The following is a 16,484-nucleotide window of genomic DNA, read 5'->3' on the forward strand; positions in this document are numbered from 1 at the left end:
CTTGCCAGTGTGTCAATGTCTAGTCTTTGTTGCTGCTGCCTTCTGTTTCATTTTGTGTATACTACAAAGTATTAAAGATACATTTATTTCATTTTTTGTAAAACCTGGAGTCTGGAATAAAGACATTTTGAGTTCAACTTTTACTTCATTTTTGGACATTCCTCATTTTCTTTTCTTTTCTTTTTTTTAAATTTTGTGCTGCTCAAAGTCAGTGAATATTAATCTGCAGAGGTACTCTCAATAAACCAGCACAAGAAAGGACAAAAGGTCACAACACTCAGTTTTATTGTTATATAGTTTTATAGTTCTCTCCATGCCGGTACAGTATGTATCTAGATCACCTGGTCAGATTTGCCACTCCCTTGCATTTACTGAAAATGACATCTGAATCAACTGAAATGACCTGAGTATGCGTGTTGACATCAGATAATCAGCAGATCTCTGAAGCACTTCTTGTGAAGGAATTTACATGTATGTCATATATTAAAATCCACATATTTTCATATAGGTGCCATGTGAAAATTATAACAATTTATTTTTTTTAATTTGATTTAGTGACAGAGGCAGTGCCAGGACCCAGGGAATGAAAGAGAATGAAAAGAATATGAAATAAGACTGCATGTTTTTGCATGGAAAAAAGTTCATGTTGTTTCAGACAAAAAATGTTTCCATGTTAAATTAGTTAAAGCCTTACAGATTGATTTTTATTGTGATTTAATGCAGGTACAGATGAGTCTCATAGGCCTACTGAAGGAAGTGTAAAGAGAGAGCAGAGTCTACTCAGGGACTGATAACAAAGACAACAGCCCAGAAGCAAACCCCTGAACCACAAGCTAAGAAAAACATGCATGAAGATGAGGCTGGTGAGATATGTAGATATGTACATATGTTTTTTGTTACCATCCTCAACAAACACCAAAACATCCTATACCAAAAGTTTTCAGCAGCAAAGTTGGAACAAACCGAGATTGTTTGACTTACTGGGATCTGTTTTATTTTGTTACTACAAAGTATTATAGACACATTTATTTCATGTTTTGTAAAACCTGTGATTTGGGGTTCAACATTAACTTAACTTTTTGACATTCCTCATTTCCTTTTCTTTTTTTTAAATTTTGTGCTGCTCAAAGTCAGTGAATATTAATCTGCAGAAATACTCTCAATAAACCAGCACAAGAAAGGACAAAAGGTCACTACACTATTACACTTTTATTGTTTTATAGTTTTATAGTTCTCTCCATGCCAGTACAGTATGTATCTAGATCACCTGGTCAGATTTGCCCCTCCCCTGCATTTACTGAAAATGACATCTGAATCAACTGAAATGACCTGAATATGTGTGCTGACATCTGATAATAAGCAGATCTCTGAAGCACTTCTTGTCCATATCTCCTGGAATTTCTGGATTGATGAGCTCAAGATTTCTGTAACACTCCTGTCTTGGCTATTTCTAGCACATAACTCAGCACATAGCACACAGCATTTAGCACTAACTCTAACTGGACACTTTAGAGGCCCCTGTTGTCAGGATAAAAAACTCTTAAAAGGTGAACTCCAGGGATTTTCCACCTCAGAGTGTGTTTCCAGGTGTTTTCTGTTTAAAAAGTACAATAGTATGAAGCCTTCTCTGTCTTCTGTGTCAAGAGTAGCTGATGATGTCATTGATGATGTCACAGCATTGGTTGGGTTTGAAGACTACAAGTTTGAAAAGTAAAAAATCTGGGGTGTGGCGTTAGAAAGAAGTTAGGTTACCAGACATCTGTAGCTCCTCATCTCTGAGCTTAGCTTAGCTGCTACTAGCATTGTGGGTAATGTAGGCAGCAGGTTTTGACAAGAAAGAAGAATGTGTGAAATTAAAAAGACCATGTCTGACAATGTTATGGGTGAGTGTAATGTTAAATCTGTGGAGTACGCCACCTCGCAAAACATTTCTGTTACACAAACTACAGCAGCTGTAAGTCATACATAGGACGGAGAGGATTCAATAAGTAAGTAAAACAACAACACCACAAACCACTAATCCAACTGATCGACTACTCGGCTCTGACACACAAGCAGCAGTATTTGAAGTCCCACTTCAGTTTAAAACCAGTGTTTCTTCTTGTCCCCTCTGTGTGATGTTGTTCTTCTCCTGTGTGCAGTGAGTTTGAAAGTTCGTCTGAGCTCATCTTAAATCTCACTTTAACACCTGGACGCACCTGCAGGATTTGTTACATCACAACTAGTTTGGAGCCAGTCGTGGTCCAGTACAGGCATGGAGTGGCTAGTCAGGAGAAACAGGAAGATTCCCGGTGGGCCAGGCTGGTTGTTGGGCTGCAAAGGCCAGCAACAGGGTTGCTAAACACATTAATTTTAGAAATACATCATATAGGCTATACTTGCAGAAGCCTGGGCTTCTCTGCTTCACATATTCGCACACAGTGCTACTGAAACACTTGTTTCCTCAAAAGTAAGGTACACCAGAGGTCAGCTTAACAGAAATGGAGGGGGTGAAATTGGCCCCAACCAAATCCCAAATTGGTTGATCCCAGCCCAGGAGGTTATGATTGGTCCCCTGTTGGATGACATAATTACAAAACAGCAGAAAATATGAGTAAGACATACAAAAAGACAAGATAAAGAAAAAGAGGGGCTGAAAAAGCCAGAATAAAAAAAGCTTTACAAGATGACGCAGTCAAATGTGCCAAACTGCGAAACTTGTTAGTGATTAAAACCAGTTCTCAGCTGAGAGTGAAGGTGCAGGACAAGCACCAGAAGTTCATGCTGATGACAGGTAGGCTTGGTTAGGCCACAGTGCCAAGATGTCAGGCGTGCAAATATAACGTATAACATTGCCTACAAACCACTATTCAGTTTTAGTGTCAAGGAATAGTGTGGTGTTATGGCGTTATGGCATATAACTTATATGCAAAATGGTATGACCCAACGCCACCTAAGTGTGAGCCCATAACTCCAGACTGGGAAGGTAGGATTGCTCAATGTTAAAGATGAACATAACACTTTTGTTTTGTAGAGAGGGAGGACTTGTGCTGAAAATTATAACAATTTAATTTTTTAAATTTGATTTAGTGTCAGAGGCAGTGCCAGGACCCAGTAATGTGCCCAGAAGGATCCCTGCTGTGGAAGGCACAGGTGAACAATCTAACATGACCAGATATATCAGTTCCAATATCACCTCTACTTATATCCACATATTACTAGTGAACTATTATGCTTTTTATCATGAATAGTAGCATAATAAACATGCAAGGACCACAATTGAAAGGGAATAGAATGAAAAGAATATGAAATAAGACTACATGTTTTTGCATGGAAAAAAAGTTCATGTTGTTTCAGTCAAAACATCAACACATTATCATCCTCAACAAACATCAGAACTTCCAAATGTTTTCAACAGCAAGGATGGAACAAACTGCAAGTGGTTGATTATACAGTTCTTTAAAAACAATCTATGTACTGTACTGTCTGTTTGGCATTTGCACCTTTGGTTAGTGATGGGCCTTTCATAAAGGGAGGCATGAAAGCCTGGAAACATATTCACCAAAGGATAGTGGAACATGAAAAGGTAAGATCGATAAAGATAGTGCGGGTGTTTACTTTTTAAATGTAAAAGAGGCAGCCTGTTGCCTGTTGATTGGTAACCAAAAGTCATTACATAGCGAGCAAGTGAAGAATAAGCGTCAAGTGATGCAGTGCATAGTCGATGTCATTAAAGTTATAGGCAAATGTGGCCTTAGCTACAGGGGAGATAAAGTAGAGGCTGCTTATAGCTTGGAAAACATTGCTGTTGATCACCGCAACATCCTAGAATTGAATCTACACTTGAGTAAATATGACGTTTGCCTCCAACAGCATGTAAACAGTTGCATAGAGAAAAGTAAGAAGCAGCATGAAACTGGCGCAAAGGACAGATGATCACTTGTCACCCTGCTGTCAAGAGACACAATCAACAAAGTTGTGGATGTCATCAGCCCACTGATAAAGACCATTATTGCAGAGGAAGTTAGGCAGGTGGGCATGTTTTTGGTCCAAGTAGACATGACCCAAGATTTCAGCTCAAAGGACTAGTGTTCTATCAGACTAAGATATGTCACAGATGTAATACATGAGAGATTGATTGCTATGGCGGACTATGAATCATCTACAAGGTAGTATTTTGCAGAGCTACTGAAACAAGTATTACAGAAGCTCAATATAGACATCGGCACATGTGTGGACAACTCAATGGATGGTGCACCTCATATGCAGGGACAGTATCAGGGTTCTCTACACTTCTCTCTGAGCATTCGGCTACTCAGATTCATACAGTATGGTGTTACACACATCTTACAATTTACAGTTTACATCAATTTACAATTTACAATGGACATCTTCTGAATCTTGTACTGGCAGACAGTACAGGAAAAAGTACACTGCTAGTGAAAGTGCATCACTAGCAGTGTTCATAAGAGAGTCATACAAGCGTATGCAGAAGTGTGAAGAGATGAGTCAGGACAAGCATCACAGACGACTGTGTCCAATCAGGGAACCCAGGTGGTGGGCTAAAGATCAGACTCTAAGTGTTTGGGTGTTTCGGGAATCCTCAGGAAGACTTGTTTTTTGATGGGCTTATGATTTTAGACGCCATTCTACAAGATGCTAGACTAAAACCAACTGTGAGGACCAAGGCAAAGGGATTCATAGAAGCCCTTTTGAAGTATGAGACAGTGCTCACTGTTCAAATCTTCCTTTGCATTTTTGAGCATACATCCCCTCTTTCAAAATACTTACAGACCAGAGGAATGGATATTCTCACAGCTCAATATCCGGTTGAGGGGACAGAAGACAGTTTTAGAAAGTGTGTTAGGGATTTTTAAGGAGTTAAGAGAGCAGCTGATAAGTTTGTGAGGTGGGCCAATGGAAAGCTGCAAGAGAAGGACTGTGAACTGGTAGTGCAAACTGCCCTTATTGAGAAAAGGGTCAGAAGAAAGAAAAAATAAATGCCAGGAGAGCCCTCAAAAGATGAGCCACTAGCATTATCTGATACTAACTTCAAGGTCAAATTACAAATTGTCATTGTAGACACTGTGACAGACAGTGTTCATAGGAGGTTTTCTGCAAAACTTTGCTCAGATTTTGCCTGTCTAGACCCTAGAAATGCTGCTCAAGTGAGGCAAAATGGGCTCCCCAACTCAGCTCTTACAGAAATAAGCGAATAAAATGGTTACACTGTCAAGACAGCCAGTGAGATGCCACAAGGAAGTGAGGAGGATCCTTCCATGGAGAATAGTGCAATCATATTTATATTTGAGGGTTGGACATGTGCACTTTAACCCAGAGGTAACTGGAGGCATTCATGTTCATGTAATATATAAAGTGCCACAAAGCTTATAATCTGATGCAGGTACAGATCAGTACTGAACACTAGAAAGACTGAACACTAAAAACATTCACAGATCTAAAAGTGTAGGTTTACATCAAAAATGCATGTATCAAATACATGACTTACACACTTCCTCCTATATGCACGAAATACAAAATATAGTCTACAAAGCTGACATGTTAACACTTGTTATTCCAATTACTTTAAGCTTACTCAATATATACGACTCAGCTTAAAAACGAACTGAAGAAATTGTCACAAGCCAGCAACCAGACCTCCTGCAAACTCATTCACAAATCACACAACATCAACAGGTGACTGAACAACCACTCAATTTAAAAGTGGATCAATTCCAAATGAATGAGTGAGTCCAGACAGCTCACTGTAACTTCAACTACCCACAGCACTACCCACAAACTAACCATCAGAGAAGAAATTAGCGACCAAAGAGACAGAGAGAGAGAAGCTGTATCTGACTCACGTTATCTGATGTCTTCTTTCTTTCATGGAGATGAAGTATCCATGTCAGAACGTCCATTTGTGGCTGTTGGTCATCTTGTTTGTTAGTAAAGTAAGGGATAATGTACAGTGAGCGGGTCATTATTGTGAAATGAACTCCGACGGGGTATAAATATATTACATACATTATTTGACAAAGCACAAGTAGTGTTGTTTTGTTTTTTTACAAATATTTGTTTCATACAAATATTTTTAAAACTATTTGTTTTTGGAAAGAAAGAAAAAAACATGTCAAATACCAGCACGTAAGTCGGTAACATCGCTATCTCAGTCTCTGTCCTTGCTCCGCTGTTATGTCTATCAGCAGGTCTCAAGGAGGGGTGTCACATCCACCTGCTACATGACACATTTCTTTTTTTGGACATAACTCCCGGGAGTTGGGGGTGTTCCCCAGAGATGAAGCTGAGCTACTGACACAAGTGAAGTGCTTTCAAGAATAGTGCGCTATTGGAGCGACTTTAAATGATGACTAGCAAAATGTTTATCCCTGCTTAGAGTGGTTGACCGCCAGCCGAGACACTCGAGCCTCCATGTCTGACTGAGCCTACACACACACACACACACACACAGAACTTCCAGTAAAGAAGAAGAGGGAGGAGCAAACGGCAGGTAGGGAATAAAGGTGAAAGTATTCAGTCAGACTCCATTTTAAAGTCATTGGAGCAGAAGGAGGAAAACAGTGTGTCTGAGGCAGGGTGAGTGTTATATTGGAGCGACTTTAAATGATAACGCAAGACGTTTATCTCTGTTTAGAGCAGCTTACACACACACACACACACAAATACATGTGATTTCCAGTAAAGAAGAAGGAGCAAACAGCAGGTAGAGAGTAAAGGTGAAAGTATTCAGTTAGACTCCATTTTAAAGTCCACAGAGCAGAAGGAGGAAAACAGAAAGTCTGATGCAGGGTGAGTATTAATATCAGGGCTGCAATATGTCATTATCGATCAATCCACTGATTATTTTTCAGATTAATTGTTGATTAAACTGTGTATGAATATGAAATCACAGTGTTGACATCTTCAAACATTGTTTCCTTTTTTCTTTTCCTGGTTTCTGCGTCCTCACAGCAATGTAATACGGCACACTGGCACAGCTCTTTTTCTTATTGTTATACACAGACAAGTGACAAATTCAAGGAAAAATCGGTCCAGGTCTGAATTCCTCAAAAAGACATTCCCTCATTAGGTGTTTTCATGATAGGGTAGGAGTAGAATGATCTATCATAACTAGAGACAGACAGGAAGGATGAAACAGGACAAAAAAGCCTGATATTACAGGAGGATAGTCACTGTGTTACACTTGTTTCATTTTTATGGGGGAACTGGAGTTTGTGTTCAGCAGATGGATCACATATGAATGTGCTAAATCACATATGTAGCCTACTTTTAAAATACTGTTGTTTGTCCTTTTTGCTTTCACAGAACAAAAAACACAAGAGTGCACTTTGAGACAAGACCCTCATTTTTAGGTGCTCTCGATTGACAGCTTTCACACCAGAGTTAATGAACCAACCAAAACTTGTAAAGACACCAGAGTTAACTGAACCACAACAGGTGAGTTGTGAAAGCAGAAGACTGACTGGATCTTGTGGTGAGATTGCTTTGTCGATTATTGTTTAAGATTGAACTTTTATTCTCAACATTTAAGCCAGAAAAATGTACATTTTAAAATGCACATTTTCTGGATAACTGAGACTCGATCCAATAGAAAGCTCCAGAACAGCTACTGAGTAGACTTGTAGGGAGACGTTTTTACTGAGGATCGTCTTGAGTTTCCCTGACACTTAAACGACTGCAGCCAAACTGATCAGATCCAGTAGAGACACAGAATGAGTTTCTACTGGCAGATAGACAGAAAAACAACTGTTCTCTTATCATATTCTCTTATTTTACCAGAGAGCCAAGATGGAGAAGGAGAAGGTGAGTGACCTCCTCAACATTCTGGAAGATTTAAACAATAAACAATTTAAGAAGTTCAAGTGGTACCTGAAGCATAAAAAGGTGGGCAAAATCAAGCCCATCAAAGAGTACCAGCTGTCGGAGGCAGAGAGGCAGGACGTGGTGGATCTGATATTGCAGACATATGGATTTGCTGGAGCTGTGGAAGTGATCAGGAGTATTTTAAAGAAGATCAAAAGGAGAGATCTGGTAAACATCCTCTCAGGAGCAGAAGGTCAGTCACAGAAAGAGACAAACATGACATCACATCCACACAGCAGATCTGTTAGGAGAAACAGTCCAGACACTAAGTATTTGGACATGTGCACATACTAATCTTTACTTCCTCAGGTTCTGTGCCTCAGCACATTCAATTTAAAATAAAATAATTATTTCAACATTAAAGTTTCAGATTTAATTTGAGTAGGTTTACATCAACATAGAAAGTACTGTGTGGGAGATATAGACCTTTTAAGACATAGTGCCTAAATTGCAGGGGTTCAAATGTAATGGGACAGATACACATGAAGTCAGACTAAACAATCATATAATGATGTAGACATAACTACACAAACTGATGCCCACAGTATATCTGGTAATATGTCCACCACTGACCAACAGACACGGGCCACTCTGACACATACAGTACTTCCTAGAGGCTGGTTTCACAATGTATGTGTAATTTGGGGGGTCGTTATTGGATTACTGAAAGATTGTGGGTGTAACTGTGGAAAACATGAATGAAGTCTTGTCGGGTGGGCAGTGACATAATTCTGACAGGTGGTCCTACAAATTAAACCGTTATTGGTTACTGTAATCGGGGTTGTGGATCAGTTTCACTATGAATGAAAGGTGCGGTAAAAATTAAATGGATTATTTTATTATTTAGTTCCCCAGGTAGATTTCTCCCGGAGAATACCAATATCTCTGCCATTCATACATGTAACATGTACTTAACAAAAGACTGTAGATAGAGAAGGTGGAGCAGCTGAATGAAAGGGGAGATTCATTACATAGAAAAATTCATTACACAGAGCGATTTATCCTTGTATTTAAAGTCCAACTAAAACTGAAACTGACACAAAGTATCCTCTAGAAGTCTAAATAAGTTGGTTTCCACCACTTAACATTTTACTGTTTGTTGAATTCAGACACATTCACATTGTGAGGTAAAGTTCTGACTCAGACACACAGAGCAAAACAAAACAAAAAGTCAGGACTAAAAAATGTCCTCTATTACTAATACCAATAAAATAAAAAAGGCATGCTTTGAGAATAAGATCAGTGTAGAGGAGAAATATGATCACTGATTTGTTGCTTGTACACACAGATTTACAGTAACTAGTGCTGTGTGTGTTAACACATTTCCTGATTACCCACAAAGCATGGTTTCTCTGAGTAACCTGGTTACATATGTGTGTGTAAACACACTGATAGAGGTTCAAATCTATATTTTTCTTCTCTTTCAGAAGATGGTGATCTGCAGAAGTTTTTACATACATATAAGAGGAATCTAAGGATGAAATGTCAACATGTAATTGAAGGAATTGATGAATTAGAAGGAACTGATGAAGCAGAAACAAGACTCCTCGACAGTATCTTCACTGAGCTCTACATCACAGAGGGAAAGAGTAAAGAGGTTAATAACCAACATGAGGTGTGGCAGCTTGAGACAGCTTCCAAGAAGGAGAACTTCCATGAAACTCCAATCAAGTGCCACGACATCTTTAAAGTCTTACCTGACCAAGAGGAATACATCATCAGAGTCGTTCTGACGAATGGTGTCGCTGGCATTGGAAAAACCTTCTTAGTGCAGAAGTTCACTCTGGACTGGGTTAAGGGCTTGGAAAACAAAAATATCAATCTGGTGATTCTGCTTTCGTTCAGGGAGCTGAACTTGATCAAAAAAAAGCAGTACAGTCTCCTCAAGCTGATCCATCGTTTCCATCAACCATTACAGAAGGTCACAGCAGAGAAGCTCGCTAACTGGAAAGTTTTGTTCATCTTTGATGGACTGGATGAAAGCCGACTTTCACTGAATTTCAAGAACAAAAAGGTTGTGTCTGATGTCACACAGAAGTCATCAATGAACGTGCTGTTGACAAATCTCATCAATGGGAATCTGCTTCCATCGGCTCTCATCTGGATAACTTCCCGACCTGCAGCAGCCAATCAGATCCCTCATAACTGTGTTAACAGGACAACAGAGGTACGAGGCTTCACTGACCCCCAGAAGGAAGAGTACTTTAGGAGGAGGTTCTGTAATGAGAAGCTGTCCAGCAGAATCATCTCACACATCAAGACATCCAGAATTCTCCACATCATGTGTCACATCCCACTCTTCTGCTGGATCACTGCTGAAGTTCTGGTGCACATGTTTACCACAGACAAGAGAGGAGAGCTGCCCAAGACCCTGACTGACATGTACTCACGCTTCCTGCTGATTCAGACAAAGAGGAAGAAGCAAAAGTATGATGAGGGACATGAGCCGAGTCAACAGGAGCTGATGAAGGCTGACAGGGAAGTTCTTCTGAAACTGGGGAAGCTAGCATTTAAACAACTGAAGAAAGGAAACATCATGTTCTACCAAAAAGACCTGGAGCAGTGTGGTCTTGATGTCACAGAGGCCTCGGTGTTATCAGGATTTTGTACAAAGATCTTCAAAACAGAGAGTGTGCTCACCCAGAAAAAAGTCTACTGCTTTATTCATCTGAGCATTCAGGAGTTTCTGGCTGCAGTATACATGTACCACTGTTACACCAACATGAAGACGGAAATCCTGGAGGACTTCCTGGGTGAAAACATGGAAAAACAGTACAAAGTCAAGATACAAAAACGAAAGTCTTCCCTCAGGAAGATGTGTGCTTGTTTCAGAAGCAATGATATTGATACATTTCTGGATGTCTTCCTGATGGAAGCCATGAAGAAATCTCTCAAAAGTGAAAATGGCCACCTGGACCTGTTTGTTCGCTTCCTTCATGGCCTCTCTTTGGACACCAACCAGTTAGGAGGCCTGCTTGGTCAGGCAGAGAACAGTCCAGAAATCATCCAGAGAGTCATCAACAACCTGAAGGAGATGAACACTCGTGATATCTCTCCTGACAGAAGCATCAATATCTTTCACTGTCTGATGGAGATGAAGGAACACTCAGTACATCAGGAGATCCAAGAGTTCCTGAAGTCAGGGAACAGATCAAAAAAGGAACTCTCTGACATCCACTGCTCAGCTTTGGCCTACATGCTGCAGATGTCAGAGGAGGTTCCGAATGAGTTGGACCTGAAGAAGTACAACACATCAGAGGAGGGGCGATGGAGACTGATCCCAGCTGTGAGGAACTGCAGAAAGGCTCAGTAAGTCCAGATGTGAATAGCATTATGAATCAGTGTAGATTAGTAGTGTAGTTCATAAAATATAAATAATTTAAAATTCTTGTTATTGTTAAAATAGTGCTGTACTTGCTTATGCAGAGTAGTAGCAGGAAATACACAGAGGTCTGATGAATATATAAGAGCAGAATGGTAAAATTCAGACTGTTTCAAGAGATCTTATACACATTTAAAGGTCCAGGAGCAGCAGGGGCCAGTGTGCTCGTATGGATCATGCGCTTTCACTTTGAACACGAGCAGATCCATTTCCTCTGCAGAGAAGTGTTCCTTCTTACTACTTGACAAATCTGCCATTATAATAGCAATCCACCAAGGTGCAAGTGCAGCTGGTTTTTAAAGGGAATTGGAGATGATACTGATTGGTTAATTGCATGTTATGTCCAAAACACACCCTTGATTAATTGAGGGACTAAGTACAACCCTTTTGAACCATACACTTGGCACTGTGACCATTTTTCCACTGTTAAATTAGTGAAAGTGGATTTGGACATGGCCTAAATGCACTTGCACCATGTGTTTCAGACCGTGCACTCAGATCGTGCCCTTGGTGTTAACTACATGCACACTCACTCCTCTCTCTCTCTCTCTGTTTCTCTCTCTTCAAATCTTCAAGCTTGTGAGGCATTGAATAATATTAAGATGATATTGAATGATATCAAGGGTGATTTTCAGTCAGACATTGGGGGGATCAAGTGGGTATTCGGTGATAGGCTTTACTTGGACTTTCAGCGACTTAAAAATAAAAATTTCCTGACAGCACTGATGGAGATCAGCATTCATCCATCCAGTAAGGAGCTGCTTTATTACAAACAATTCCACCATATAAACCTGAATCTGTGTAACATCTGACATATGTAGATGTGTAGCAGAACACAGAACATCAATTACCAGATAATAGTCAGAATAGTCAGATCCTGACTGTTCCAGTGATAATGAAGTTACCACTGCTGTGCTGCTGTGTTGCTGTGCTGCTGTGCTGCATGCGCAAAGCCTTGTTCTCAGTTTGGAGAAGCACTTAACATTTCAGCTGCTGTGTAATGCTGCAGCCAGCTATGACACACAGCCAGCTGTGGGCAATAAACAGACACTAATTCAGCACGTTTCAGACCTGCCTGAGTCACATTAATAGCTGTAGTCTATTTTGATGGACATTTCATAGATTATATTATTGATTAAAAATACTAGAAAGTAAAAGAAGCATAATAAATGGATGTTGGTGTGTGCACACTTCTGCTAATTAAAAACATGCAATTTGAGGCTTTTGTGTTCTCTGCAGTTTTCATTATGGTCCAATCTGTGTGCTAAAATGTGGAGAAAAGCATGAAACACTGGAAACAGCTCTGCTCACTCAAACAGATGCAAAACAAGGGCAAATTACACTCAGCTGCAAAACTTTATGGGTGTGTTTGTGCCGGCATATCATTAATGCAAAATCTTTTTGAATCTGGCCTTAAAACAGATTGCAGGTGCAAATGCAATCTCAAGTGCAAATGCTGCGCAATTCATAGTGCTATAAGTGCAATCAATTCTTTGTGGATTTGGCCCAAAGTGTCAACTTTCATGATATGTTGTAATATATTTGTCATGACAGACTTTCTGGCTGTGGACTCTCAGAGACTCATTTTGAAGTTGTGGCCTCAGCTCTGAAGGCCAACCCCTCCCATCTGAGAGATCTGGAGCTGAATAACAACAACCTGCAAGATTCGGGAATGAAGATGCTGTCTGCTGGACTCAAGAGTCCAAACTGTAGACTGGAGACTCTAAGGTCAGTTCACTGGCTGTAGCTTTGGTAATTTTTTTTACATTAGATAGTAGTATAGTATGTATGTATATATATATATATATATATATATATATATATATATATATATATATATATGAATATTTTTTAAAAATCTCCCTCTCACCCCGTGGTGGTGTGTCTTCCTCAAGCTTGGGTCCTTTACCAGAGGCCTGGGAGTTTGAGGGTTCTGCGCAGTATCTTAGCTGTTCCTAAGACTGCGCTCCTCTGGATAGAGACCTCAGATGTTGTACCTGGAAACTGCTGGAGCCACTCTCTCAGGCTGTGGGTCACAGCCCCCAGTGCTCCGATTACCACTGGCACCACTGTTGCCTTTACTCCCCACATTTTCTCTAGCTCCTCTTTCAGCCCTTGGTATTTTTCGATCCTCTCGTGAGTAACCATTACAATGGCAGACATCCAAGAAAGAGTGTCAGGTATGAAGAGCTGGACAGCACCAGGCCCAGATATGATCCACACCTACTGGCTACAGAAACTAACTGCACTCCATGAACACCTGGCAGCACAAATGAATCAACTGTTGATGGATGGGACCCACCTAGAGCAGTAACCCAAGGGCAGACAGTCCTGATCATGAAGGATCCCCAGAAGGGTGCGATTCTATCCAACTACCAGCCAATATCCTGCCTCTGTACAACAAGGAAGCTCCTGTCATGCATCATAGCAGCTAAGATGAATAGGCACATGGCCCAATACATGAGCAGGGCCCAGAAAGGAATTGGTAGTAGTACCAGGGGAGCCAAGCACCAGCTACTGGTCAATAGACCAGTCACCCAAGACAGCAGCATTTTATGAATCATTACTGTTAGCCTTTATGATTTTTAAATGTGCATAATGATGAAGCCCTTAAAATGATACAGGTCTTTTATTATTCTTGTACAACTGTTTTGCACATGTAGGCCTAAAACATATAGATGTGTCATGTTTTAGACCTTTTTCATTTTTACTTGTGTTTGGCTGCATAACATGAGTTTGTATAGATGGAGTTTAAGAGGTGAAGTCACTATGTCTTTATTGAAGTAGCAGCATATTTCCATTAATATTAATGAGAGCTTTTTTCACTGTTTATATTTGACAGTTTTTAACCTGCATCCTGTTGGGTTCAGCTGTTTGGAGTTTCCATTTGCTAAACTTGTTCAGCTCTTAACAGATTATGAAACACACAATGATTTCAAGAAGGAACTTTGTCTTCTAAATTGACATAATTTATTCTTTATTCAGATTGCGTCACTGCAGTTTGTCAGAGATCAGCTGTGCTTCTCTGGCCTCAGCTCTGAAGTCCAACCCATCCCATCTGAGAGAACTAGATCTAAGTGACAACAATCTGCAGGATTCAGGAGTGAAGCTCCTGTGTGATTTTCTGGAGAGTCCAGACTGTAGACTGAAGACTCTGAGGTCATTTCACTGACTGCCTGTTACTATTGTTGATCTTAATGTTTAACAACTGAACCTAATTTATGTACATACATAACTTATACCTATGAAGTATTTTTTTCTCCATATTTTTAATGTACAAAGTTTAGTCTATATTAAGATGACAGATTCTTAAAGAAACTGTTGAAAATGTCCACTGTTAGTTGTTCAAGTCAATTAATGTTTATAATTTTTGGTAAAGAGTGAATCTCTAAACTTCTACATTCTCATTCTACATTACATACATTCTTCTTCAGCTCTGAACAGATTATGAAACACTGAATGATCTCAAGCATGAACTTTGTCTTCTGAAGTGACATAATTTATTCTTTATTCAGATTGTGTCACTGCAGTTTGTCAGAGATCAGCTGTGCTTCTCTGGCCTCAGCTCTAAAGTCCAACCCATCCCATCTGAGAGAACTAGAACTAAGTGACAACAATCTGCAGGATTCAGGAGTGAAGCTCCTGTGTGATTTTCTGGAGAGTCCAGACTGTAGACTGAAGACTCTGAGGTCATTTCACTGACTGTCTGTTACTATTGTTGATCTTAATGTTTAACAACTGAACCTAATTTATGTACACACATAACTTATACCTATGAAGTATTTTTTTTCTCCATATTTTTAATGTACAAAGTTTAGTCTATATTAAGATGACAGATCCTTAAAGAAACTGTTGAAAATGTCCACTGTTAGTTGTTCAAGTCAATTAATGTTTATAATTTTTGGTAAAGAGTGAATCTCTAAACTTCTACATTCTCATTCTACATTACATACATTCTTCTTCAGCTCTGAACAGATTATGAAACACTGAATGATCTCAAGCATGAACTTTGTCTTCTGAAGTGACATAATTTATTCTTTATTCAGATTGTGTCACTGCAGTTTGTCAGAGATCAGCTGTGCTTCTCTGGCCTCAGCTCTAAAGTCCAACCCATCCCATCTGAGAGAACTAGAACTAAGTGACAACAATCTGCAGGATTCAGGAGTGAAGCTCCTGTGTGATTTTCTGGAGAGTCCAGACTGTAGACTGAAGACTCTGAGGTCATTTCACTGACTGTCTGTTACTATTGTTGATCTTAATGTTTAACAACTGAACCTAATTTATGTACATACATAACTTATACCTATGAAGTATTTTTTTCTCCATATTTTTAATGTACAAAGTTTAGTCTATATTAAGATGACAGATTCTTAAAGAAACTGTTGAAAATGTCCACTGTTAGTTGTTCAAGTCAATTAATGTTTATAATTTTTGGTAAAGAGTGAATCTCTAAACTTCTACATTCTCATTCTACATTACATACATTCTTCTTCAGCTCTGAACAGATTATGAAACACTGAATGATCTCAAGCATGAACTTTGTCTTCTGAAGTGACATAATTTATTCTTTATTCAGATTGTGTCACTGCAGTTTGTCAGAGATCAGCTGTGCTTCTCTGGCCTCAGCTCTAAAGTCCAACCCATCCCATCTGAGAGAACTAGAACTAAGTGACAACAATCTGCAGGATTCAGGAGTGAAGCTCCTGTGTGATTTTCTGGAGAGTCCAGACTGTAGACTGAAGACTCTGAGGTCATTTCACTGACTGTCTGTTACTATTGTTGATCTTAATGTTTAACAACTGAACCTAATTTATGTACACACATAACTTATACCTATGAAGTATTTTTTTTCTCCATATTTTTAATGTACAAAGTTTAGTCTATATTAAGATGACAGATCCTTAAAGAAACTGTTGAAAATGTCCACTGTTAGTTGTTCAAGTCAATTAATGTTTATAATTTTTGGTAAAGAGTGAATCTCTAAACTTCTACATTCTCATTCTACATTACATACATTCTTCTTCAGCTCTGAACAGATTATGAAACACTGAATGATCTCAAGCATGAACTTTGTCTTCTGAAGTGACATAATTTATTCTTTATTCAGATTGATCCTCTGCAGTTTGTCCGAGATCAGCTGTGCTTCTCTGGCCTCAGCTCTGAAGTCCAACCCTTTCCATTTGAGAGAGCTGTATCTTAATGACAACAAGCTGCAGGTTTCAGGTGTGAAGCTGCTGTC

General features: G+C 39.4%; 1 protein-coding gene across 1 annotated transcript; it reads left to right on the top strand.

Moving 5' to 3' along the window:
• Positions 1-9,258: 9,258 nt before the first annotated feature.
• On the top strand, positions 9,259-15,981 carry LOC122998731 (NACHT, LRR and PYD domains-containing protein 12-like; the record flags this gene model as incomplete). Its single annotated transcript, XM_044375701.1, has 6 exons — positions 9,259-11,172; positions 12,800-12,973; positions 14,231-14,404; positions 14,761-14,934; positions 15,292-15,465; positions 15,822-15,981. Coding segments are annotated over exons 1-6 (2,688 nt in total), but the record flags the coding sequence as incomplete, so codon positions are not given.
• Between the last annotated feature and the right edge of the window lie 503 nt (positions 15,982-16,484).

The sequence above is a fragment of the Thunnus albacares genome, chromosome 15 (genome assembly GCF_914725855.1).
Source record: "Thunnus albacares chromosome 15, fThuAlb1.1, whole genome shotgun sequence".
In the NCBI taxonomy this organism is placed as follows: domain Eukaryota; kingdom Metazoa; phylum Chordata; class Actinopteri; order Scombriformes; family Scombridae; genus Thunnus; species Thunnus albacares.